This window comes from Apium graveolens, chromosome 1 (genome assembly GCF_009905375.1).
Source record: "Apium graveolens cultivar Ventura chromosome 1, ASM990537v1, whole genome shotgun sequence".
Classification (NCBI taxonomy): Eukaryota; Viridiplantae; Streptophyta; class Magnoliopsida; order Apiales; family Apiaceae; genus Apium; species Apium graveolens.
Window position 1 is genome coordinate 71,401,998 of NC_133647.1, and position 27,434 is coordinate 71,429,431.

Below are 27,434 nucleotides of genomic sequence, written 5' to 3' on the forward strand. Positions count from 1 at the left end.
AACAAACTGAAGCTTTTGTCTTGAAAATGAGGTGAGAAAAAATAAGTATGATCAACTCTAGTGAAACATTAAAAATAGTTGGATCAACCATTTGAGAAAGCTTTGCTGGTAAATGTAGTTAACCTGTTACTTTTGAGTTTAAGAGAAAGGGAATGCGTAAGGACTCAATTAACAATGATGATCTGCAGTTGTTTTGGACAAATGATTGTTATCTTTTCATCTTCCTTTTTGTTTAATAAATTTTATTTGTCCCGAGGAATAAAATATAAATATATTGATTTTATGTACTTATTCCCAAAAACATATTTTGCTTATAAAAGATCGTATAAATCATTGAAGAAAATAAACTAAAAATAATCATATAATAAATTAATCTAAAGATGGAAGAAAGTAATTACATACAATATTTGTCTTTCAATATTTATTCTACAAATTACTTATTCCCGTAATATTAATATTTATCAATATTTTCGTAACAAAAATAAAATAAATAATATTAAATCTTGGCGTCATCATAATTCCAAATTTAAATTTCACAGAACAAAAAATCTGAACTTATTTTTCTGAACTGTCAACTAATTACATGATATAGTAATATAAATTTATTTGTAAAAAAATCATCTTGAAGATACTAATTATTTGTATCTTCTCTGGGAATTACATTTTTTTCAACTATATTTTGATTTAATCTAACTTTACCAAAAATATTTTTTAAATATTTGTGAAAAAAGATAAAATCAATGTTTATCATGACAATATCTCCAAAAGCAGTTCTCCTTATACCTATTGCTAAAACTGTATTGGAAGACTAATTATAGTTTGTAGAGCATTAATTACATCCATCATGCTGTTTTATTGTATCTAGACAGATAACCAATAACAAAAAGTACTACAACCAAGATATAGTTGATTGTCTTTGTACTACCCTAGGTAGTTAGAAAACTTTTATCTTTTAAGTTTACCGAATTTTTTTAGATTTCGTTTATGTATGAAATTCAAAAATACATTATATTTAATCATCAATTACTAACATTTAATTTTGATTTTTTCGTTCTCAAGATTTAACAATTTGGAAAGAGTATCTTACTTCTTATGTGTTAACATATTTTTTCTCAAGTTTTGAGAAGACAATGTGAATAAAGTTAGTGTAGTAAAACCGACTAATAGTATAATTTAATTGATAATTTGAAAAGACATAAAGTAAAGTATTATATAGTTCAATATTTTGCATGAATTGTTTTAAAAATAAAAAATACAAAATCATCCTTATATAGAATAATATATTAATGTAATTTACAGAATGGGCCTTTTAATATATGGAGAAAGAGAGAAGAAAAACAAAAGCAAACAAAAAAGCCCAAGCAACACAAATAACGTTGACTTTGAGATTTTATAAACCCAAAAAATACAAATACCTGTCTTAAAAAAACCCAGATAACGCAAACTGCCGTTAATTTGGGATTCTCAACTTCCATTAAGCAAGAAGTCTAACTTCCTTTAAAATAAGGCAATAGCATTCTCGGTACAATCAACTCATTGTCTACAATGGAGGTATGAATCAATTTTGATTTTATAATTATATTGCTTACATACAATATATATATATATATACATGGAATGGAGCTATGAATCAGTTGTTGGTACACAGTTATATTGCTTAATTCATAGAGTTTTATGTATATTTATCTTAACTTAATCTATTAATGCTGCATAGAGTTTAAGAACATGTTTGGTTTCGATTCATGTAATATAATATTTTTTGTATCTTATGCATGTAGTGTTCTTGTGAAATTTCTGCTTTGTATCTCATCCATCTTGGTTTTAAGTAAATTTCATGATTTATATTTATTGGAATAAATTTATTATGTAATTATAGATGAAGAGAGCATCAGATTCTACAATGAAGAATGTAGCAGATTTAGGTAAGAATTTAACCTTTAGTCAGTATACTGTTTTATTTAGGTACATTAACATAATACTAATTGTACAGACAATGAAGATAGTATATGTAGCTTTCTGGCAGCAAATATGGAAGTTTCTGATTTCGGGCAAATTGTAAGTGTAGATTTTACAGCGTTCATTTATATAGTTTTAATCTCTTTATAATCTTCTGAAATTTTGATTTAATGGTACTTCATCAGAGAGTGCCACCGAATTCTAAAGGTTTTTGTGGTAGAAGAATTCCAGATCACTTGAAGATATACTGTAAAACACATATATGGCATGCTCGATATGATTCAGAAGTCGGTAAAATATGTGGTCTTGCTCGTTTTATGGAGTACTATGGTATTAAGATATATAACTTTGTTCTCTTTGATTATTATGGGGATGGAGTTTTTAATGTGAAGATATATAAGGAATCCGTAGTTGAAATAAACTACCCGACAATACATCCAAATGAGTAGAAGAAGAATAAACCTGAATGGAAACATGATGAATTCGTTGTCCTGTATGAAAACATTGAGTTTCAAAAATCTATTGCTCGGTTAGTTTACGATGCAATTCTGAACAAAAGTGAATCTTACCTTATCTGCATAAATAGTACAGACTTGCAAGAAAATGCGATAGATCTGGTATGATAGATTTTGGAATTATTTTCATATCAGCTAAATTCATACTTTCATATCAGTTTCTATAAGGTGTATAATTGTCCAATTATTTGTATATATGTCAGACACTGAAGCCAGGAACGGAGAATTTCTACAAAAACTTGAAAAATGGGAACTCGGTCAGTCTGAGGTTTACTACTAAGGAATGTAAATGCGAGGTAGAGAGGATTGGAGGACATTGCAAATTTGGGAAAGGATGGCCTGATTTTGTATCAGACACAGGACTTGGAGTTGGAGATTATATTGTCTTGTATAGAATGTATAATGATATTTATAATGTAGACAACGTGAATATTTGCATCTATAAACATGAAGTTTATGCTAAAGATCTTGATAGAGGTACTGTCATAAGTTAAATATTTTGATTTCTACATATAAATTATTTATGATTTAAGGAAATTGTACATCTGTAGAAACTCATCAAATATTTTTTTTGGGGCAGGAAACTTGTTGGCGGAAACATCATTCTTGAAAATTGTGTCTAAAGATACTGTGATATGTGGATGATTTGTGAGTAATTTCCGTTGCGATCAAATTGAAGAGCATATATAATTATATTTTTGTGCATTCGTACATGTTTGCGCTTTTATGTGTAATTCGTAAAAATAACATTATTTATTGTTTCTTTCCAAAGTTGTACCAAGTTTGGTGCGGTATAAATACAGTCAAAAGCTCCAGACGATAGAGAAAATCCGGGTTGGAGGGCATGAATCTTTCATTTCATACAACTCGTCAAATGTATATTTTTACTACCTTGGATATGTGCTAGTGATATTTTATTTGCACGAAAGAGATACACTTGTATTTACTATGGATGATAGCAATATCATTTCAGCTAGGATTTTCAGGAAGATGGATTTGAGGTTGATTACTTAAAAAGACGTATTAGAGGAAAAGAGATGATAGGAAGAGATTGGTTTCTACAGTTTCATTTAGATTCTGATGAAGGTTTGATACATATCAATGTGGCAAAATCTGATAAAGGTTAAAGTTATAATTTTTGTACTGATGTTTCTACATTACAATTTTATAGATATGGAGGTGGAACATGAATTTGTTGGTGGTGAAAGAGGAGAAATTATGTTAATGGAAGAAGACAATGACATCGATCCATTGCAGGAATTTTGTAATTCATTGCTAGTAAGAAAGGATAGAAATATAACAAAAAAAATCAGAGATTGAAGAAAAGACATAAGATGGTATGTGATAATATCGATTCAGTTTAATAGAATAGAGTTATTTGTTCTTTTAAAAAATGTATGTAAAAGTATTATGCTCCTGTAATTATTAGGTGGATATTAATCAAACCAGGCTTCCAGGATTTATCATCATTCTTAAATCAGATAACTATGCACAAGATGTAGTGGTACATTTTTCATTTGATGTTGTACACATTTCATATCTTAACTTTGGGTGCAATTTTAAGGTTTCTGCGAATATGGATCAAAATAATTGGTGTTTAAAATTTAATTGATTTATACAGAAACTACCAGAGAAGTTGGCCGTAACATTTGCAAGTATGATACCAAAAAATGTCTGGCTTTGGTTCCCAAGTGGTCGTGAAACTCATGTCAATATTCAGTGGAGGAAAACAGTTTTGTTAACCTTACATGGTTCCTGAAAGAAGTTAGACGGTATTCAGCTACAATTCTGATTTTCACGCATGAGGGCCTCGGACAATTTATGGTATGTGTACTAAATCCTGATGCAATTGAAGTGAATTATAATTCTGCAAGAGTTGTTTCCCAATCGCATTCAACTTGTAGATGTAATTGCACATTTTTACAAAGCTTTTACATATTTGTTTTAGGATACATAAATTTAAATTTCATTATTCATTATGACTGAACTTGGATACCTACAATTAATTTGCAGATATAATAACTGGGATTGGTTGAAAATTCATGATATTCGGTATTGGCGATACAATAGACTCTGGAGTAATAGTAAGCTTTTAATTATGCAATACTTACTTTCCCACACTATGATCTGTACCTCTTTCTCTATTATTATATAATTTTGTCATTTATCGATACTTATTATGCTTGTGGCAGGCCATACCAGAAAAATCTCACAACTCTTTTGGAAAGTTGATTCCTGCAAAAATACAATTGATCTTGCAGAATGGAAATATATACAATTTTCAGTACTTTGAATCCACAGGGAAGATTTCAGATATACAGGAGCTAGTAAATGACAAAATGTTCGAGAGGAAGGATTTCATGTTGCTTACCTATAGAGGATCTGGGAAGTTTGAAACTATCATTTTTGATAGTTCAAAAAATGAAAAACTTCTGGTCAGCTGTTCTTCAAGAAATGGTACTACTTTAAATACTACATACCATTTTATTTGTCTGGTGATTAGGATCGCAATTTTTTAGACAGATAATTTTTTAAAAAAATTTATAGTAGTTAATGAAGCTATGCAGTCAACGGTAATAATGGAAACACGGGTGACCACGATAATAGTATTAATACCTTTTGCTACTTCTCTGTAGATATTAATGAACAGCTTCCAGGTGGAGTTGAGGAATTAGAAGAAATTGTTCATATGAATATTACAGTTGACCATGATCATGCTGCAAAAGTTCCTGAAGAAGGAATTCAGCAAGTAGAAGATAACTTGGATATGGATGTTGAAGACGTAACTGATGATGTTGCAGAAAATAATATAAGTGATCAGGAAAATGATCAACTCCTGGGAATAGAGTTCACCGCAACAATGACTGCTTCAAATGTGAATAACACATGTCATGGAGCGGTATTTTTACATTACTCGATCAATTTATATAGACTTTTTTCTGCAAATACAATATAATTTTTACTCATTTTGTGGTTAATTAATATAAGAAAGACATATCATCTTTCAGTATATCCCAGCAGCTGTATAGCCGAATGGTAGGACATGGATAAGTGGCGAAATTATAACTTTTAGGATGGGGCTTTTAACCTGGAATGTTAAGATAGTGTTTTCTACTGGATTACCTCGATTCTCTGCTGGATGGAACTAATTTGCGACTGATAATGAGCTATAAATAGACGATAACTTGGTTTTTACTTTTCAGCAAGAAGATTTAATATTCGATATAGTTATCGAATAGTTTGTTTAATCTACACTATATTTCATATTGGATCAATGTGATCAATATATTTATGTCTGGTATATGCTGTATTAATATTATGGTTTATTGTGCTTGAAATTTGGTTTTGTAGCTATTTCTATTATTAGATGTGATTTGATTTTAAAACACTTTCCAAATTTAATATGATGTATTTATATTATGGATCTTATTGGTTGAACATTGGAAAAGCTCTCTTGTTGCAATGACATTATTCTTAAGGTTGATTGAGGACTTATTAATTATATATTTGCAATCAATATTGTATATCTTAAGTTTATTAACTTTTACAATTTCTACAACTACAGAAAAGTAAAAATAGTAATCTAAGTACTGGATTACTTAGATAAAGTGTGATAGTATTTAGAATATGGTAAATATTTCATGCTTGTATTAAATATAATAATATCTTAGTCCGAACAGAGAAGTATTACGTTAAATATTGCATAAGATAACTGCGGCGTAATTCAACCAAAAAATTTAAATAGATAATTTAAAAATCCAAAAACATGAGAAACATACACATTGAATAACAAATTATAATATTTGTGGTAGAACAATTGGCACGCTTATTCCGAATATTGATAAAACTTTATTTAGTTAAATATCATAAACTAATAAATATAATAAAATGCTCCAGCTGCAATATTTCTTTAATGCATCAGTTGTCGATATTCACTAACCTACATGACAAAAGGAAAACAAAGTTAGAGTATGAATAGTAAATTATTTAATAATTTAAATGTGAGTTGATTTAATGTGCATACCTCTGTCTCAAAGTGACGACATCGGAATAATCAATAATGATGAAGATGCTTGTTGAGGGAAATTACCTATGCGGATTATACCTTTTTTCAAATAGAAAAAATAGAATACTTTAGGAATGCTTTAAATGGAATTTGAGAGTCAGACTGTTGACTTTTTCAAAAACAATTAGTACATGCTGGAAAGCAAGAATTAAACCTTGGTAAATGTTGATGCAGATAGATGCAAGGATGACAATTTTCCTTTCTGTTCCTATATCCTGGTATAAAAAATCTGTATTCGGTGGGAAATTACCCACAAAATAAACAAGGTGCGATGTCCTGAAATCAAAGTAAAGATGTGTTAATCTAAATAGTTCTGATTGTACAAATCTGCATTATATAAACAGAATACGGAATATCTTACTCTCCATCACTTAGTCTGGAGCGGATCATATCCCTTGAACCAAATCTGCTCAGGATTGTTCGCTTTGGCTCCAAGTCTTCAACAACATCGATAACATCTGTTTTGACATTGTAAATTACTAACGTTTATAACTTTAGAAATCTTGATTTTCGACGTTTAAAATTCAATACCTGTGGAGTAAACAGGCATCTCATCATAATTCGAATTTAAAAGAGCGTCGGAAATAGCAGGCAGGGGAGTCAATTCAAACTTGTGTCGTGGAATCATTAGAGTATCCAATGGAACAACATCCAGAATAATGATGGGTAGGAACCGTATGCAGTTTGTGTTATGCACAGGCCTGTACAAACCAGTTGCATGCATGATACTTATGTTCCTTATATGGTATAAGGTTCCTGGAATCAAAAGTCCGGCAAATAGATTCTAAATAGCAGGTGAAACAACTGCAACCATGTGCGTATTCTGTAATATAAAGAGAGTATATGCATGAATAATGAATATGAAAAATAGAATTGTGGTGAACTCAATTAATTGCAACATATTAAAAGCAATCAGACCTCACAGTCGAGTAAAATAAGATTGTGCCTCGAGACCTCTCCATGACCATTCAGTGACCTCCACATTCTTGTCACCCTAACTTTCAACGTCCATGCAATTTGAGTGGCATTCAGATCGGACAAATGTTGATGGTCATCCATACCTGGCTGAAAGATGATAAATGTTTATAGGATTAATGTATTATGTATTGTATTTTTTGTTAAAATTGAAGAGAAATATGTATACAAACCTGTATGTTCTTCTACAATTTTAGTGTAGAACAAATATGAAAGTTACTGAATATATAGTACCGTCTAAGTAGAATAGGATCGATTTTGAATATGGTAAAGATACTCAATAACACCAATTTTAAAGGAAGATATTGTCATCTTGATTATAGGCAGTTTGGATAATTTTTATAGGTTGTGGTATACTCTGCAAATCACGAACAATACGCATATTATATCATAATCCTAAACAAAGCAATGTGTGAGTCAGGATTGCCATAATTAAGGTATTGATTTATGTCAAAATTAAGGAGCATATTTTGAGGTTATTCACGGGAAATATTGTGGAAACTTGTATAATGAGATGGCAAGTAGTTATATTTGGTAAATTTCAATATTGAGTAATGCGGGGAATTTAAAACATATAGTCTGACACTTTATTTTGAATTTAAGGCTGCTCATCATGAATGTTTCGAGTCAAATTTAAGAACTTGTCTTCTCTTGAAAAAATGATCTTTTCGCTATATAATTTGAAATTAAACATTTCTTTCCATTATAAAATCTTATGTCCATAAACGACATTGAATGTCAAATTAAATGGTGTATGACAGGGTGCTTGATAAATAAGCACTACTTTTTAATAAAAGTAGTGCTTCAACCATGCTTCATTAAACGTAGATGATCAAGGTAATATTTAAATATTGTAAACCAAACTTTTATTTTTGTGTGATGACGCTGATCACAGTTATGAAGGATTAAAAATCAAATACATAGATAACAAATGTTGAAAACAGGGTAAAAATATTGTTATGTAATTGAAATTACAAATAATGTCACGTGGACAATAACTATAAAAAATAATTCAGCCATAAGCAAGATGAAAGCTCTGGAAAATACTCAAAGTTGAAGCATGCTATCAACATTCCTGCAAGCAAAAGTGACATATTCATTAATTAAATTAGGTGGACATAGTTTTAGAGTGATGAATAAGGACAATTCCTTAAGGCACTTTGGTATATAAGTAAATAGGATGTCTAACATATGATGCTAGTTATTGTCAGTACCTTCTTAATTGTTTTGGTAACAGATTTAGCAGAGCCTGGAGTATCATTACCGTCATCACCGTCATCACCTTCAGATTACTATACATGCAAAGACCGTTAATAAGAAAGTCTGCAAATATTATTATTCAGCAGGGAATACTAAAGATAACTCAAATGTAACATAACCGCATTATAATCTCACTTCAAAACCTATGTTGATGGAATAATCTTCGGACAGAATTGGAGATTCAGAAGGAGTTGGAGTGTTCATCGTTGGTTCATATAAATCATCAGCATAAAAGATGTTGTTATCCTCAACAATGTTTGATTTTTTCAGACCGAGCTCAACTGAAATTAGTCTTCCGACTAATGATTTAATCACTTCTGGAAAGGCTTTGGAGGAATCCTGAACACAGTTGTAGAAAATAAGAATGCATATGTGGTATAACATGGTGACGCTACAGCTATTTTATTTCAACAGTTATTTACCTTATAGTAATCAGAAACCACTTTTGCAGCACTTGTCCCAAGAACTCTTCTAGAAACTCGATCATTCAAAACAATATTACATGCAAATATCTCATCCTCATCAAGGACCATGATACGGAACCTTGAGAAAATAGTTAGCTATTTTTTTAGGCTTTAATTAACAGTATCAAGCCTACAAATATTTCTAATAAATTGAAATAGTTAGGTTACCTCTTCGGAGATACGGGAATGTTTCGAGGACAATGGGTACATTTGAATACTATTCCAATGCGCTCAACCTCGTGGAGACATTTGTTACATCTATAAAACCACCAATTTGTTTCCTCATTGACCTTAATGATCTTAAAGGTGTAGCAAATTCTTTTCCGGGGTACGATGAAAATGTAATATTTAAAAACAAAAGCAACCATTTAAAAAATACCATTTCTGAATATTATATAAATGCAATACCTTGAGGTGATCGTATGTCATATTCTCATTAAGGTGTTTGAGTGACAATTTTTAAAATACTGTGGGAACCAGTTCAATTTGTTTATCTTGGAACAATTTATCTCTTTTCATTATATATCCTTCCTCAAGCAACCTATACATATAGAAGAAATTAATAAATAGAGCAAAACATCGATAAGTTAATTTTAACTCTATATTTACTTACTACCTATGTCTCATATCATTCACAGATTCATCATCTAGATTTATATATAGATGAGTAGATGGTAATGTACCAATCTGAACAGAACCTGTATATGGGAATAAAGTTAATTGTTTAATCAGCATGAATATAACTGTGTAATAGATTTGACTGTATAAGTACTTACTCATAAATGTAGTCACTTTTGTACTTGTTATAATAGCAATGATCGGATTTTTGGGATTTCCAGTCATCTCGTTGTTGAACGATACAGCAAGATCACCCCAAACAGTAACTTTGTGGGCATTACTACTAAATAGGTTTAGATATCATATATGTTAATAATCTATTAGCAATATGCAGTGTATATGCGTAATTGCACTACTGATCAAATATACATATGCACATTACCTTGAATCGCATATTCTAAACTTCACAATGTCCCTATCTCTGTATCGAGTATGAAGCTTGTTCAAACCTTCATACTCCTCCACAACTCCAATAATATCTGTTTAACATAAAATTTATTTACGCAATATTAAAGTAGACTTTCTTATAATTGTAGGAGAATTGTTTCATATGAGTTAATTATGACAATATCGAGTTAAAAGAGTGCGTTACCAGACCTATTTCAAATTCAGGCTGCTGTTGAGGAAGACATTTATTTGCTTCTGCAAACAAATCTCCCAGGTCTAAAAACTCAAAATTTTGTGAAGGGATCATGCCATCATCATCAGAAGTCCTCACATTAGTGGAGCCTGTAAATCTGATGCAGAGAGTTGATTGCACATGCTTCAAGTTTCCAACAGAATCTTTAACTGCAAACTGGTAAAAAACATAGACACCGCCTTCCACAATTTTTGTGCTGAATCCATTCCAAATGTTATGATAGGCAAAGGCATGCACATGGTTATCCTACATTTAGATAATTTAAATGACATAAATATATAATACTGGAAAAAAGGATTGACAACAAATAACACAAAGATGAATAAATTTAAAACATACATCATCGTCAAGGAGAATAAGATTGTAGCCTTTCAATGAGGTCATCTCTAAAGTCATGTTAGCCCACATCCTGGTAACCCTGACCTTAATATTCCAGTTAGTGCTTGCCTTGTCGAGATTGGATAGACGATCAAATGATTCCATTGAAAAAGATCACTATAAGAAGAGCAAGAAAAAAAGTTTATTCAACAATTTAATAACAACTCAACAGGTAAGATATTTATACATTCAATATTCTAAGAACTGTATAAATCGCTTAAAGAATTGAAGATCTTACAAAATGGTTGAACTCTTGAGAGAAAAAAAGGATGACGCTTAGCAAATGACAAAACTCCTACAAAAATGTTGAAAATATATTTAATCAGCAAGGCATTAGGGAGATGCCAACAATTTATCTCAAAATTGATAGTGCAAATCTATTCCTTTAAATGAGAATTAGAGTAATATCCCAGTTTAATTTGATGATAATTCTTAAGGTAAGTGTTTGATGTGATTATGACAACTAACCAACCTTATCATTTGGGTTTTTGCCAACAGAAAAAGGGAAAACTGTAATCCAATTCCTAATAAAATATGTACAATATATAAACAATTAATAAAATCTTCCTAATCAAACAGATTATACATATTTTTAATTGACAAAATAATTGGAGATTTATTGTTTATATTATGTTCATACACGGGTGCAGTAAAAAAAAGTGTAACATTTTGGATGTTGAACTTACACCATTGATATATCAAACACAATAAATCCAGAGTTAAGAAACAAATATAGAAAAATGTTACAGGAAGTTCTTAATATGTCATGTCAATTGTCTACACTTGGAAGATTGTAAAACACTTCCTCAAAAACTACATTATTTGTAATATCTGTGCTAATACCATCATAACTATCTATGAGAATATGGAGGCCTTCAGGTCGTGTCACTTTGGATATAGAAACATAAATGTGTCCGTGCGAGAAAGCTGCTTTAGGAAGGTAAAACCCAACCATATCAAGTGACTGTCCCTAACTTTTGTTAATCGTCATGGCATAACATATTTGAATCGAAAAATGAACGCGTTTAAATTCAAACGGCCAGTTCGTGTCACTTGGAATCATCTCAATTCTAGGAATTAGATGTTTCATTCCAACATGAGAGCCACACAAAATCTCACATTCAATACTGTTCTTCCTACAGGATTTCACAATCATTCTTGTACCATTGCATAATCCCATGATCTGGTTTAAGTTTCTCATAAGCATGACAACAACTCCTACCTTCAATTTTAACTCATGCTTAGGAATGCAAGGCATATTGATAGAGTTTAGATACTCAACTGGAAACGCGGATCTGAAATCATTATCATCATCACCTGCATCATCAATTGAATCCTGACTCAGATAAGTGTAAACCATGCCAAGAACTTTTTCAAGTATCGTTGTATTAATCTCATCCACCACTATATTGGTAGGTGTGAGTATGGCCCTTGATCTGAGGTATTCATGTGAAGTGATATTTTGTATAAAATCAGGGCACGTCACTTCAAAAAGCTTCTGGATTGGATCTCCGGATGTATGAACGATATATTGATCAGGAATCTTTATTAATATTTCACCAGTGTCTGGACTTGGATAAATATTGGTTTCTTTGCCATCACCGACAGCAAGCTGCCACTTGCTAAAGTTCGCAATGGTTTTGTTCTCCAAATCACTATTTCCTGCATTAAGCCGCATGTTTTGATTCAATAAAAATACTTCACAGGATTCCCAAAGCTTGGATTTATTGAGGGTAGAGTAGACAACTTCAGCCCTTGACGCTTTTGGAATGACATGAAGTAGCTGCCTAAAATCTCCACCAAAAACAATGGTTATACCACCAAATGGCTTTTTAGCTCTGCTTTTATCAATAGAAGACATAATATCTCTCAAGGATCGATCAACGCATTCAAAAGCATGACGATGTTGCATAGGAGCCTCGTCCCAAATTATTAAATCAGTTCGCTAAAGTAGCTCAGAAATATCAGTCCCGTGTCTTAAACCGGCAGAACAATTTTCATCAAGCTTGAGTGGAATGTGAAAGCGGAAGTGTGCGGTTCTTCCACCAGGAAGCAACATGGCAGCTATACCACATGAGGCAACGGGAAGCACAATCTTATGCTCCGATCGTAATCGACAACACAGTGTCTGCCATAAGAAAGTCTTTCCACATCCTCCACTTCCGTAAACAAAGAAAACACCACCTTTTTTCTGGTTGATATTGTCAAGATTGGAATCATAGACTATCTTCTGTTCATCATTGAGAAGACTATGATTTCTTGTGTGGATTCTCTTCATTTCTTCTGTATCATAGGATGTTTCCTCAAGAATTAGTCTATTCTCAGAGTTGGAAAAAAAAGCATATCCTGGATATGGAATATCTGGGAAGTTTCTAAGGCTTTTACCAATACCATTCAACAATTTCTCTATCTTTGCAATAAAATTAATAAAACTTGATAACATTAATCCAAACATGTAACATGTAATATGTACAAAACATTATTAACAGCTCATACCTGCAAGAGCGTAATTCTGGATCTCAATATCTGATAGACAAAGGTTTGGATTCCCAGTGAGATGTCGCCTCACAAGAAGAATATCATCTGACATGCATCCCCAATGAGCTTCCCAAAGGTTACGCGGATGAGAGATTGGACTGTATACTAAAATGTTGATAAACATGGCACATAATTGTGGAGGCATGGATGTATGCGCATTTTCTCCTATAGCTTCGTGCCATTGCTGGTCGTTCTAGAGGATACCTAGCGCAGCACAAGCTTCGTGAAAGGAGTTATGAACATGGCCGTTGACTGTCTTCAAATCATCAAAACATACAACACCTTTAATCCTGAGCAGGAGCATGCGGAGATATAATAGTTCACCGCTAGATGAATGTACTTCAGCAAGCCTACCGATGACATCACCTCTTTTCCTCTGTTTCCAGATACCAGGTTATGGATGCCATGTAAACTTGCTTGGAAATTCTGAATAGGTTAAATTTGGGGCCTCTACATATGTTTTATTTGCATCAAACCATGCTTCTAATTTGCTTTTCTTTGTTCCAGCATTGTCGAAAACTTTCTGTATATTTTGTGAGCCTTTAAACGACACATGATTATCATTCGGTAGATGTATTGGCAATCTTTCAATGGAAGGCCACCAGGAATGGATTTCAAAACCAAATATCCTCCATGATGCTTCAGATGCACAAACATATCTTCCATCCAAGTATTGATTGACTTCATCAAGCGGTCATTTCTCAAAAGTGATTGTGGTTGTGCACCCTTTTTTGTTGTTTATTTTTTTCCTCAAACACATGGTGGCGGTATCATGTCCCTTTAAACAATATTTGAACATATATTTCAATGATCTGGAGCTGTTAACAATCTCCAAATTTGTGTGACATTGAAATCTTATTAGAAGATCTCGATTGTAGGGGACAACATACCGATTATCCAGGTCAATTCCTTTTTTCTTTATGGCAATTCTAGTTTTCCTCCTCTAGATGGGAAAGCCACAATCGTCAAAGTATGTGTGAGAATTATACCTGTTAAAAAGGAAAGAACGATGTTTCAATTTAATTAAAATAAATCTAAAAGGAATGTTTTACTAAAAGGTGAAAAATTAAATGTTGTATTCTTTCAGCTGTCTTTGGAAAATTAATTTAATGTAAACGATCTCAGAATTACCTTTTAGGAAAATGTTTAATACAACGACCTTTAACCATACACGGAGACTTGACACAGTTAGTGCCACATGGTCCGTAGATCATGTAATTCGTGACAGTTTCATAACCAACTGGATCAATACTTGGGTCAGGAATTTCTGCAGAAACCATTTTATCTATTTGTTCAATTATTTTGGGACGATCGTTTGAATGCAACCATATTAGCATGTGAGCATGTGGCAATCCACGCTTTTGAAACTCTATGACGTGCATTACTGTACTATGAAATTGATGAAAGTAATTAAATAAAGCCTAACATACATGTCATATTAAATTTAAATCATACAAAATTTGTTAGAGGAAGAAATCCTGAAAATAGCATACCTCCAATACAACGTCCAAAGCAGTTCTTATTTTTTATTTCATCAAGAAGTTGGTCAACTTTCATTTTAAATACCCTTGCAACGACGTCGGGTGCATCAACAACATCAACACCAGGTAGAAACTTTAACATCCTCTAAATTTCAGGCCATTTTTTGTTAGTGGTCATCGTAAGGAACAATGATGGGTGTCCAAGTGTTCGACAAATTGCCATTGCGTCTATGAAATAATGGTTCATGTATCTTTTACTGCCAGTGAAGGAGGCTGGTAAAATTGTTGCCTTGCCAACATTTTTAGGATTGCTGTCACCCTTGTTTAGTGCATCTCGTATGTTATGGTACATATCAGAACGAATTGTAGTCTGGTGACCTCTGATCCAGTCAAGCCTGTATTGCTCAATCGCAGTAAATGCGTCAACAACATATTGCTACCATAAACGACCTCCCAGATGTGGAGTCAAACCTGAATATACATGAGACAATTTTGGAGAAAATTAGAATGGTAGAAAAAACTAATATATAAGTGTTCAAATTTAGGTCATGATTTTGAATATACCTTCCGAAGGCCGTATCATGAGTTTATAATTGTAATATTCTTTCATCGTGATGAATTCTCTCTCCCCCTTTTCATCCGGATCTTTATTTTTGGTATTCTGAAGTTGTTTATGATTTTTTTGATTTGGTCTGTTTAAAGGGATTTGACGGTAATATCCGATGTCTCCATGAGGAAAAAGAATAGGATATTAAAGCTGCATAAACCGTGGATCAGTTTCAAAAATTCTCTCCAATCCATTGGTTCTCGAATGGATTATTATATCCCTGCATCCTTTAGCATACTCGTCTGTGACAATCAACCCGACAACTTCATTCGATGGACCAATATGGTTAGATCAACCAGATGCGGAATACGAAGATATTAGAACCAATCTAAATTCATCAATTGCATTCTGACTAATTCTTTCACGTGCCATACGAAAACCTTTGACCAAACAATTATGTTTATCCAACATTTCTAACAACGACTGAATGATATCTTCATCCACGACATCGTATCCTCCCTTAACGGCATTTATTCTGTTATGTACTTCATCTTCAGTGTCATATATGTAGAGTTGACAGAATTTGGGGATCTCACCATCAAGTGGTACAAAGCTTCCCATACTGTGGTAATTTACACCTTTTACCTTGAAACAGTAAGGAGCACCGCCACGATTGATACTACGATCAATTTGACCTCCGGTGGAAGACATGGCAAACATACAGTTGTACATTCTAATATTTCCTGAAATGCCTAAAACGGGATCCACCAGTAAGGAGTGAAGCGAGAGGCTTGGGAGGTTGCTTTTCTTTCTCAAGAATTATCTGACCATTTTTACAACAAAGAGAGAAAGTTGGAGGCTTTTTGGTCGCACTTTTATTATTTCTTTTATGATTCCACATGATGGCCTGACACTTTTAACAAATTCTATCAGGATCACCGACATCGAGGTACTCACTCCACTTAGTAACACTATTGTCAAATTCATGTACATCAACATCGTCACAATCACCTACAAAATTTGAAATTATTATGACTATGGAATATCAGAGTAATAGAATGGAACTGAATTTAAGTTCATATTGCTAGATATACAATCACTGTTGCTGCTGTCACAATCTTCAACATTGTTAAATTCTCCTAATAAGTTCTTAGAACCTGAACTTTCACCTTGCTCATAATAACTTTTTACGGAAGATGTATCATATGCTGAAGAACATGGACTAATTTTACCACAGGTTTTTTTGGATTGTTGTTTTACAGCAATATCACTGCTGGAACCTAAAGTTACTTGTGGTTGTTTAAATATAGTGGATGCGGACAGTGCAAAAGTGACAGTACTCTTGGCACTTTGAGTAGTTTTGGGAGCTGCCATATTTCGTTGTTCTCCTGCTACAACAACATTGTTAATAAGATCAACTCCTACTATCTTTATTTGCATAAATAGTAAGCGTCTCTAATTTACAATTTTGATTTTGAAATGCACCTTCAAATCCCATGGGTCGTAATTTATGAACGCATGGAGTATCATGAGTTGCACATGTTTCTCCATTTATCTGTACACCTACATAATTGACCCAAAATTTATCAAATTATGCGATGAATTTAACAATTTAAAAATTGTATTTTGCCAATATAGCAATAAGACAACCATGGACAACTGTAATAAAAAATAACTTTGGTTATGTTTTGACCTAATATTTGAGAACAGTATAAACGTGAAGTGTTTCCAGGTGGCGTGTATGGAGAATTATCGAGTAATTCTCTGTCATGCGAACTCTTTCCGGACAGCTTATTTTTTCTTTTATCTGGAGAATAACATAACCAATTCAGCCAATATCATATAATTTTAAACACAAATTTTTCCAACTATGAGTCAAGTAAAATGTGCCTGATGTTTGAGAAGCATGTGAGGGTGACGCAGTTCCCACAGGCTTGTGCACAATGCTTTCGCTAAAAGTTGGATCATCCGTCAGCGTACTCAGGAATATTTTCTGTTCCTTAAAACTACAGTTCTTTCGACGCACCCTCATTTGGTTTTTTTTCCTGCAATTTCCAGTAAAGACATTTATATTATCAAACAAGATTATTTACTAAAAAAAAATAATTGACCACACTTATTATTGTTTACCAGGTTGTTTCAGGTTTGGTTTTGCATTTGGTTTAGTATTGAGGCAATATCCGTCCGTACCTAGTTTCTCAAAACTGGGTTGGAAATTACTGTCAAGCTGAACTTCATGGAGAGTTGACATTAACATCTGTCCGGTGGCTAATCTATCCTTATCACTGGATTGTTAATTAACGACAACTGGAACTGCATAATCAAAAGGTATATTAAAATTAAGAATATTATAGATATAAATATAAACTTGGGAATTTACCAGCCTTTGTCGTGTCAAGAGTGCGCAGAGACTGTTTGCCTAAATCTTCCAAACACAATCGCAAATCTCCGGAGATTTGTTGCTTACATAGTTCAACGTTAATATCTTGCAGCTCTGTGTGTTTAAGATACCTATTTTCAATTCCACTGAATGCTGAACATGGTATTGTATAAACACAACATTAGTATTACATTAAGAAGCAAACAAAAACATGTCAAAGTGGACCGTAATATACGACAGACCTTGCCTATCTTCAATACTTGATCGACTGAGAGATGATATAGTTGACGGAATTATTGGACTCTGATTCTCCTTGCTACTATCTGACAATGCATTTCCAATCAAATTTATTGGATAAGATCCGAGTTTAACTAAAGCAAAGAATAGAGAAAAACTTATTTTAAATTCCACTGAATATTGATCATGGTATTGTGTAAACACAACATTAGTATTACATTAAGAAGCAAACAAAAACCATTCAAAGTGGACAAACCTGTAGACTGTAAATTCTGACTAAATTCGATATTTTTTGATAAGGGTGTCAAAGGAGACCGGCTTGCAGAATTACCTGCATCCATTAAAGGGGAATACAAGTTAACTTAAAATACCAGGCCTATTAACATAAATGACTATTCTGCAATTCAAGTTATCGTTAATTGTTTTTAGAGGATTACGACTAAGATATTCTGCATTATTAGTTCTCAAAGACTGATTGAACGGCTGCGGTTTGGTACCTGTAACAATCACAAATAAACAATATTAACTATACATCAAAATTGTTAGAATGTCCGGCTTTGGCCATGTTCAATAGTTGATCGGCTGAGAGATGCTTAACCTGAAAAAATTAGTGGATTCTGATTCTCCTAGCTACTATCTGACAATGTATTTCCACGCATATTTATTGGATCATATCCGGGTTTAACTGAAGCAAAGAATAAAGATAAACTTATTAACATTTGCATATTAACTTTTAGATTCAAACTACGTCAGTAAAATGAAAAAACTTTACATGAATCATTGCAGGAGGAAATCATCTGGTCATTATCTGCACTCTGAGAATTAGTCATGTCTGTAAGAATGAAATCTACATTCCGGCCACGGACGCGACATTTTTTTTCTGATTAGAAAAAAACTGAAAAATCATTATCAAATACAAAACAAAAAGTGTAAGAATGAGACATGGTCATCAGATTTCATACCTTGATTACCTGAGGTGTGCGATGGATTCAAAATATTTTCAGTATTACGACCACGAACACGTTTGGATCCTACCATTATTGATTAACGCACATAATGTATAGTCCGGTGAATCGCATGACAAAAATAACAGATAATAATCCAACAGCAAATTAGAAACTGGTGATAAGAAATACCTTGAGATTCCATGATTCTGAAAATGTTTCAGTGCCAAGATTCAGTTTTTAGATCCAATGGTCATCCATTGTAGATTTTAATTCGCGAGAGAGAGAGAGCGAGAGAGAGGAAGAGGGAGAGAGAGAGAGAGTGAGAGAGAAAGAGAGAGTTTGGAGGAAGAGTGAAAGAGTGATGTAACAGAATGAGCAAATCATGCATGATTTGTTTTTTTTGAAATTATTTTCCATATATATGCTGATTTTGAAATTCAAAAATAGGTAATTAGTAATTAAGATGGGTCAATTGAAGCTAATTGGATAGTCCATGGATATGGCAAAATATATAGGATTTGGGTCATGGGTAAATTTATTTATCCATAGGTAAATTAAGGAGTAGTCATTAAGATATATAGATTAATAATAATATAGAGTGTGATATGAAATAGAATTTAAATTGATAGAGTAAATTGACTCCAATATCAATAAGAATTGGATTTGATCAATTAGATATAAAAATAAATAATTAAGGGTAAGTAAGTAATTTCAACAAGTACCGATCGACCAAGTACCAAACTTTTAATGTTTTGTCTATTATAATATAATATAGATTGATACATGTTTTATTATGTACTAATTCATAATTTTATCAACTTTTTTTAAAAATTATTAACATTTTTTTAAAAATATTGGTCACCTTAGCCAAAGTATTCTTAATTAAAATGTAATTGACGAAATTTTAATGAAGATCACTCTAATGTTAGAGGATAGTCGCCTTTCATTTTTATTTGACCGAAAGGATCGGAAAATGTTTAATTTGAATTTTTATCCTATAAGTCAATAATCGGAAACATTTTATGTGCTATTGGAGAACTTGTAGTATTGCAAGTTCAGTGCTTTCACTTTTTTATGAGATAAGTTGAGTCATTCACCAAATAGTTGATTTCCTTTTGATATTTATTTTTAGGTTATACAATCAAAGATAGAGAGATTGTTAAGGATAAACAGATCTTGTGTTTATGAACTCCACAATATTAAGGACCTATAACTTAAAAATAATATAGGACTAGTATATGTTACGGTACTTGTAGGAATCTATCCAGAATGAAAACTTAGTATATACACGAATCATGACTATAACGGCTGAAAATTTCGCGATGTAATTTAATAAATAAAATATAGTTTTATGCTATAATTATGGTTTATGTGGATTTATGTGAATAAATAAAAGGTTAAATGATTATATGGTTTAAATGCTATTGTTGTATAATAGTAACCAGGAACGTAAAGTAACTCGTTCCAGTTTGATGTGTCAGCTAATGGATTAAGCTGTGTTGTCCGCCCGTCAAATTGAACGGAACCCGTATTAAAAAGGGGATTAAAGTGTTTAAGAGTGCGAATGTGAATTATATTTGATGATTTTGTGTGTCTGCATGATATTTGATGTATACGTGTTCAAATTTGCGCTCGGTAGTATTTCAAATGATTTTGTAAGGATTTTATTGATCTTTAATCATTTTTATAAAATTATACAAATGTGATCAAGCTGCGAGATTTATTTTATTATCTTTAAAATAGTCCAAGGGTGCTTTTGTTTATTTAGCAAAAAAATTCCAAGGGACTTTATAAAAATAGAAGTTGGATTTATTTTGATCTTTTGATATTTTAAAATGATTTTATGAAGGTTACTTCTATTATTTGGATTTATTTGTAAAATCCATATGCAATAATCTATTTGTGCAATAATTTGTTTGAAATATAAGAAAAGAGTTAGTTTTGTGTTTTTATTCTATAAAAAGGAAAGTTTAATTATTTGTGATTAAGTGGAGAGAAATTACATTATTTTAATTAGTTGTAAATCAAAAATAGAAAGAAAAGAAAAAGAAAGAAGAGAAAGGATTGTGCTATTTACCAAATTGCCCATGGATTTTATATATATTCCCCCACCCCTTTTCTTTCTTCTCTCTCTCTCTCTCTCTCTCTCTCTCTCTCTCTCTCTCTCTCTCTCTCTCTCTCTCTCTTTTCTCTCTCACTTTCGATAACCTCTCTCCTCTTTGCTCTCTCTCGGTTCTTGCTCGATTCTTAATCTAAGACCATGGTCGAGTCTCTTTTCGCTCCTAGATTCTTGTTCTAGTGTTGCATGTCGATTCCGTGTTAATGAAATTCGAAACCCTTAAAATCATATTCGAGTTTTAAGCTCCGGTTTGATGGTGTGTTCGTTTTGATGAAAGAAAAATTATATGTTGTTGGTTGTTAGCAAGTAATCGGTGGTTTTCGAGTAAGGAAATCCTCGAGTTGAGGGAACCACCGGAAACCGCTGCCACCGGCGATGAACTCCGGTGAGCTGGTGGTGAACAGTGATGCAAAGCCTGAGTTCTATAATCCCTGCAAAAATATATGTTTTTAATTGATACATGTCATGTTATTTGGAAAATTCGAATGCAACTCTCGGTTTTATATGATTTTGGTTCGGTTTTTATGATGAATTTGATCGATTAGAACTTGTCTCTTAGATTTGGGTTGAAATTAGATGTGATTCATTATTCAGAGCATGCATGTCGATTTTAAGTGATTGCATGCTAATTTTATAAGTATTTCGATGATTTATTTGATTATTGGTTAATTTAGAAATCAAATGTTGGATTCGAATGCATGCGAAATTGATACGTGTATAGTTGGATATGAATAAGTTGGTGTTTTGATTCGGTTTTAGGGAAATTATGCAATAGGATATATGCATGTTAGTTCATTTGGTTTTGATTGATAAATCGTATATGATTAAGTAAAGAATATAAGTTTTGACTCACGATTCTTGATGTGGTTTGACGATTCTTGGTTAAATGTGATTATAAGATATAGAATTAAGATAGTATATGGATTCTGGTGAATTGTTAGTTGTATTATATGTGAAATTTAAGTGCATGTTATATGCTGAGTGTTTAAGCGTAATCGCGAGTAAGCATAGTTACGATTTAGTAGAATTGAGTTATCAAAATCATGGGATTGTATAAATACTTGTTATATAAGAAGTATTGGATGAATCGGGGATATAGTATTATAAAAGTATGTATTAATATGTGCTATGTGTTATGCATGTGCTTATAAGTTAAGTGTTATCGTGAATTGGGGTAATCGTTAGGCGTTCTGAGAAACGTTGAGTGTGATCGAGCATCTAATTAGGCTTTTATGTTGAATTGTAGATTCGGATAGCAGAGGCATTCAGGCTAGTAAAAGAAAAGAGGTCGTAGGTGGCAGTAGCTCGAATACCGTAAAGAAGGAAAGCTATTTGAGGCACGTAACTCTTCCTACTCTTATGAATTTGATTATAAAGAGGATATTATCGATGCCATGATAAAATAATGATCCTTTATAGCGATTGTGATAAACCGATCATTGATTTTTGAGAAACCCTGATATCGATCCTTGTAATAACTTGTTATCAAACCCTACTGATCCTCTATAATAACCCTATTAATCCCAACATTTATAATTTTGCTTTATCACCTTGTTACGTTATGATCTCGTAAACCCAAGAGAACCTTTATGAATCCCCTTACGTAATGTTGTGATTAAGCTGGATTCTTCGATAACCTTATATCTTGATTGTATTGATCTTTTGGAACTATTCTGATCCTTGTTTACTTTCGATTTGTTCACTTCCCTTCAAATCTTGAATTGAACTTAAGAAAGATTTTCGACTTGAATAAGTATGAATGATTTCATATTCCTGGTAATGATAAAATGAATTTATTTCCCATTTCTAACACAAAGGTTTTCCGAATGAATTACTGATGGATTCGATAGAGACGTAAGAGACTAGTGGGACTAGTCCAGTCACATAAGAGTCTAGCGGGGCTAGTCCAACATAAGGCTGAAATAATGCCATAGGTACAATAACGACCAGATTGAGGTCGGTACGGGCTGATCACCCGTATTATTTTTAAAAGATGGATATTCCAATCAAGGGTTCATTTATGTTTTATAAAAGATAAAATGTTATAATCCATTAAACAGTTTGCTTCTTTTAATGAGAGGAAATGAATGATTTGTATTTTCGTTAAAGTTATGAATCATATGAACCTTGACGATCTAACTAGTTGTTGAGTCTTGAAGCTCGATTAACAGGTTCTTTCAATCGAGAAACTCTTTTATAATCCTGCTAATAATTTATGATGAAGGTCGGCTTTCTCCCAATCTTGAGCCTTAAATCCTGAAAGCCCGAAACCTTTTCATAACCTTTACTTAGCCAATCACAGAAAAATGCCACCTAGAGAATGAATGTAGAATGCCTCAGATTTTGATATTGATATTGTGATATAGAACTGTTTATATAATTACTTGTTGAGCCTCTTTGCTCATTTATTTGCTTTGATCTAACTATGGCAGTTAAGCAAGAAGATGGCCAGACTTAGGCGCACCGCTCGCAAGAGCGATCCTGGCAGTCCCAACCGTGTTGTAGGTTTCCAGATGCCAGAGCATGTAGATGTCGTGTGTGTGTGCAAGTGTGTTAGTTGGAAGGGCTTTTCAAGTTGGTTCAGATATAATGGGTTATTTGTCGGTTCCATGTCGAAATTGAATGAATTTGAATTTAATTATATTTTTGGTTGTAATATATTTATTCTGGTTGTTGTTGTAATCTTGTCTCAAACTTCATCCTATTTGGATCGTGTTATTATTTTAATCGGTGTTTATTATATCTGCTGTTATTATATTAGTTTAATAGTGTGTGGGTCCTCATTTCCCTAACCCCGAGATTGAGGGCGTCATAAGTTGGTATCAGAGCTACAGGATCTAGTCTCTGAGATAAGTTAGGATAACAGGGTATTTAGGTATATATATTGCGAGAGTGTTCGACTCACATAGAATTGAGTTAGACTAATAGGTATAGTCTAAGTAAGGTAAATAGGTCAAGATAGCATTTGGAGTTAAGGTGTGGAGTCAATTAGAAGTCTTATTTAACCCAAATGCTATTTCTTGGCTGTTGTTTTTATTTTATCTCAGGACCCTAGTAGTGGTAGCGATTCAGACTCTGAGCATAGTATGCCTGGTTCTCCTATGGACTCCATTCCACCCCCTTTAGTAAAGACCTTGTATGTTAGTTCAGAACCTAAGGAGGATCCATCTTAGAGCAGTGATGCCCCTATGCATGTTTCTCCCCTGAGACTAGATCCAGATACCCCAGCCCCTGAGCGAGAGCTTGCTACACATGTGCATGTGCCTGTTAGTGTTGGTGGAAAGTTGGTCCAGGATCGAGATTTTGTTTACTCCCGTATTCCTGAGTTGGGAGCTTTGGTGGATAGGCTAGCTCATGAGTCTAGGCAGCAGACGTCGGTGCTGGAGGATGAATGGAGAGTTCGTATTCAAATGGCGGAGCAGGTTGCCCGGAGGAGATTAAATGAGGGACCATCTTCCGGTGATGCTGATGCCAAGGCCCGGAGATTGCATAAGATCATTCGTTGGATGCTGTCAGTGTTGAGGGAGATTCTTGATGGTTAGTGAGGTTGTGAGTTCAGATGGGACATCTTGTGGAGCCCGTAGTTGTTATGTTTGTTGTTCTTTTTCAGCACCGGTAGGCTTTGGGGTACTTGGTTAGATGCAGGGATCCCTTTTTCTTTTTATGTTGTATTGTATTTCAGAACTTAGTGTTGGTAGTAGTAGCTCGATAGAAGTTAGGGGTAGATAGGGGGATATTTTCTAGTTTTTCCTCTATTTAACCCTGTTTTATTATTGTACCTTATGTCAGCACATGTTGTACTTGAACCTTTTTTCCATGTACCTTTAAATCGTTAAATAAATCATGTATCTTATTTCATATTGCGGACCTTGGAATTTTCATAAACTATTCTGCATACCATGTTTCCAAGCAACCGTACTTAATATCCTATGAAAACATACTTTGTATCATGTGATAACCCTAACTGATGAGCGAATTATGTAGTAATAGAATTGCATGTGCAAATTTGGTAAAGATTAAAACCCATAAAGTGATTTCTAACAGAATCATTATTATTGTATACCAATGCCATGCTATCGTATTGCTAAATAATTGCTCAATTAGGTTTGTAAGAAATGGCCACATCACCAAATCACCAAGAAGAAGAAACTCAAACCAAAAATCAAGAACAAAACCAAGATACCCATATGATGAACCGACTCTTTCAACTCTTGCAACAACCCTCAGCCTCTAAAGTCGGTAATTTCAAGCAATTTCAATCCGTGCATCCCCTAGAGTTCGTAGGATTGCCAGACCCGATTAAAGCTCAGTCCTGATTGAGAGAAATGGAGAAGGCGTTTGAGTTAGCGGAAGTTAAGGATGAAAAGAAGGCGCAGTATGCGAGTTATTATCTTAAGGATGAGGCTAGTTACTGGTGGGAATCCTCTAAGGCATCGCTAGAAGGAGAAGATATTTCTTGGGATAAGTTTACGGAGATGTTTTTAGAAAAGTATTTGCCAAGCTTTATGCAAGACCAATTAAAATTGAGGTTTCTGAATCTTAGACAAGAAGACATGATAGTTGCGTAATATGAGGTGAAGTTTTCAGAATTGGCCTGATTTATGTCTGAATATGTGAATACGGAAGCTAAGAAAGCTAAAAGATTTTAACAAGGACTTAAGCCATGGATTCGAAGTCAAGTAGTTTTTCTGGAGATAAGGACTTATGCTGCTTTGGTACAGAAATCGATGATTGTAGAAGGAGAAATATATGCAACTAAGAGGGAAAGTGAAGGGAAGAAGAGAATGTTTGAGGAATATGATGAAGAACAAGGAAGCTCTAAGTTTGGAGGAATGTTGGAAATCAGAACCAGAAGTTTCAGAAGTTCAAGCCCGATAATGGAAATCTGAAAAATCATTTCCGGAAGATGAGACTATCAGTGAAGAATAACAGACCCTAGATTTAGAAGTGTAAGATTTGTGGAAACAGACATCCGGGGAGGGGAAATAAGCTAAATGTGATGTGCTTCAATTATAACCAAAAAGGACACTACTCAACGGAATGCCCAAGCGGAGCAGGAAATCTAGAAATGACTTATTTCAAGTATGGAAAGGTAGGCCATTTGGCAAGGAACTGTAAGGAGCCTGTTTAGAAGGTGAATGTGCTTATGATTGCTGGACCACCACCACCACCAGTACCAGCAGCCCATCCAAGGGCAAGAACATTCAATATGACCATTAAATATGTAGTGCAGAACGCAGATGTGGTAGCAGGTACACTTGTTATAAATTCAGTAGAAGTCAAGGTGTTAATGGACTCTAGAGCTACCAGATCTTTTATTGCTGAAAGTATTATTGATAGATTAAGGTGTGTTGCATACCCTTTTGAACCCAATTTGATTATAGAAGTAGCAAATCAAGAAAGAGTTACTACCAATAGAATTTGTCCCAATTGCAATACGGTTATAGAAAGTCGGCACTTTTCTGCTGACTTAATTTCATTTAAGTTAGGAAAATTCGACGTTACATTAGGGATGGATTGGTTATCAAACCACGATGCGCAAATCGATTGTAAAAACAAAAAAGTGAAATTGAGAACCAAGGATGGTTTTGAGGTGATATTCTGAGGAAAGAGGTAAGAGAGGAAGTTTTTAACAGCTATTCAAGCAAAAAGATTGTTACGACAAGGATACGAAGCTTATTTGGCTCACGTAAAGGATGTAGAGAAGAAATCCATAAGGATTGAAGATATTATGGTAGTTAAATATTTTCCCGATGTGTTTCCAGATGAATTACCTGGACTACCTCCGGATCGAGAGATTAAGTTCACGATTGATTTAGCTCCTGGAATGGAACCAGTTGGGAAAGCTCCCTATCGAATGTCGCCTGTCGAGATGAAGGAATTAGCGACACAATTGCAAGAACTGTTAAGCAAAGGAGTAATTCGCCCAAGTGTATCCCCATGGGGTGCACCAGTGCTATTCGTAAAGAAGAAAGATGGAAGCATGAGATTGTGTATCGATTATCATGAATTGAATAAGTGGCCTATTAAGATATGTAACCTCTGCCGTGAATCGATGATTTATTTGATCAGCTGAAAGGAGATACCTATTTCTCGAAGATAGATTTAAGATCTGGATACCATCAGTTAAAGATCAAGGAAGAAGATATACCCAAGACAACATTTTGAATGAGATATGGACATTATGAATTCTTGGTAATGACATTTGGTTTGACGAATGCACCAGCTGCATTTATGGATCTAATGAATAGAGTGTTCAAGCAATATCTAGATAAGTTCGTGATTGTGTTTATTGATGATATCTTAATATACT

The 27,434-nt window shown here is 33.4% G+C and overlaps 2 protein-coding genes across 2 annotated transcripts; both read right to left on the bottom strand.

Annotated features, from left to right (window-relative positions):
• Positions 1 to 11,842: 11,842 nt before the first annotated feature.
• On the bottom strand, positions 11,843 to 12,784 carry LOC141676661 (uncharacterized). Its single transcript, XM_074482389.1, has one exon. The coding sequence runs from the start codon at positions 12,782 to 12,784 to the stop codon at positions 11,843 to 11,845; it is 942 nt and encodes a 313-aa protein (XP_074338490.1).
• A 33-nt stretch (positions 12,785 to 12,817) lies between these two features.
• On the bottom strand, positions 12,818 to 15,033 carry LOC141676751 (uncharacterized). Its single transcript, XM_074482493.1, has 6 exons — positions 14,904 to 15,033; positions 14,542 to 14,794; positions 13,887 to 13,950; positions 13,615 to 13,786; positions 13,369 to 13,515; positions 12,818 to 13,278 (listed from the first exon to the last, which is right to left on the bottom strand). Exons 1-6 carry the CDS (start codon positions 15,031 to 15,033, stop codon positions 12,818 to 12,820), a joined length of 1,227 nt encoding a protein of 408 aa, XP_074338594.1.
• Between the last annotated feature and the right edge of the window lie 12,401 nt (positions 15,034 to 27,434).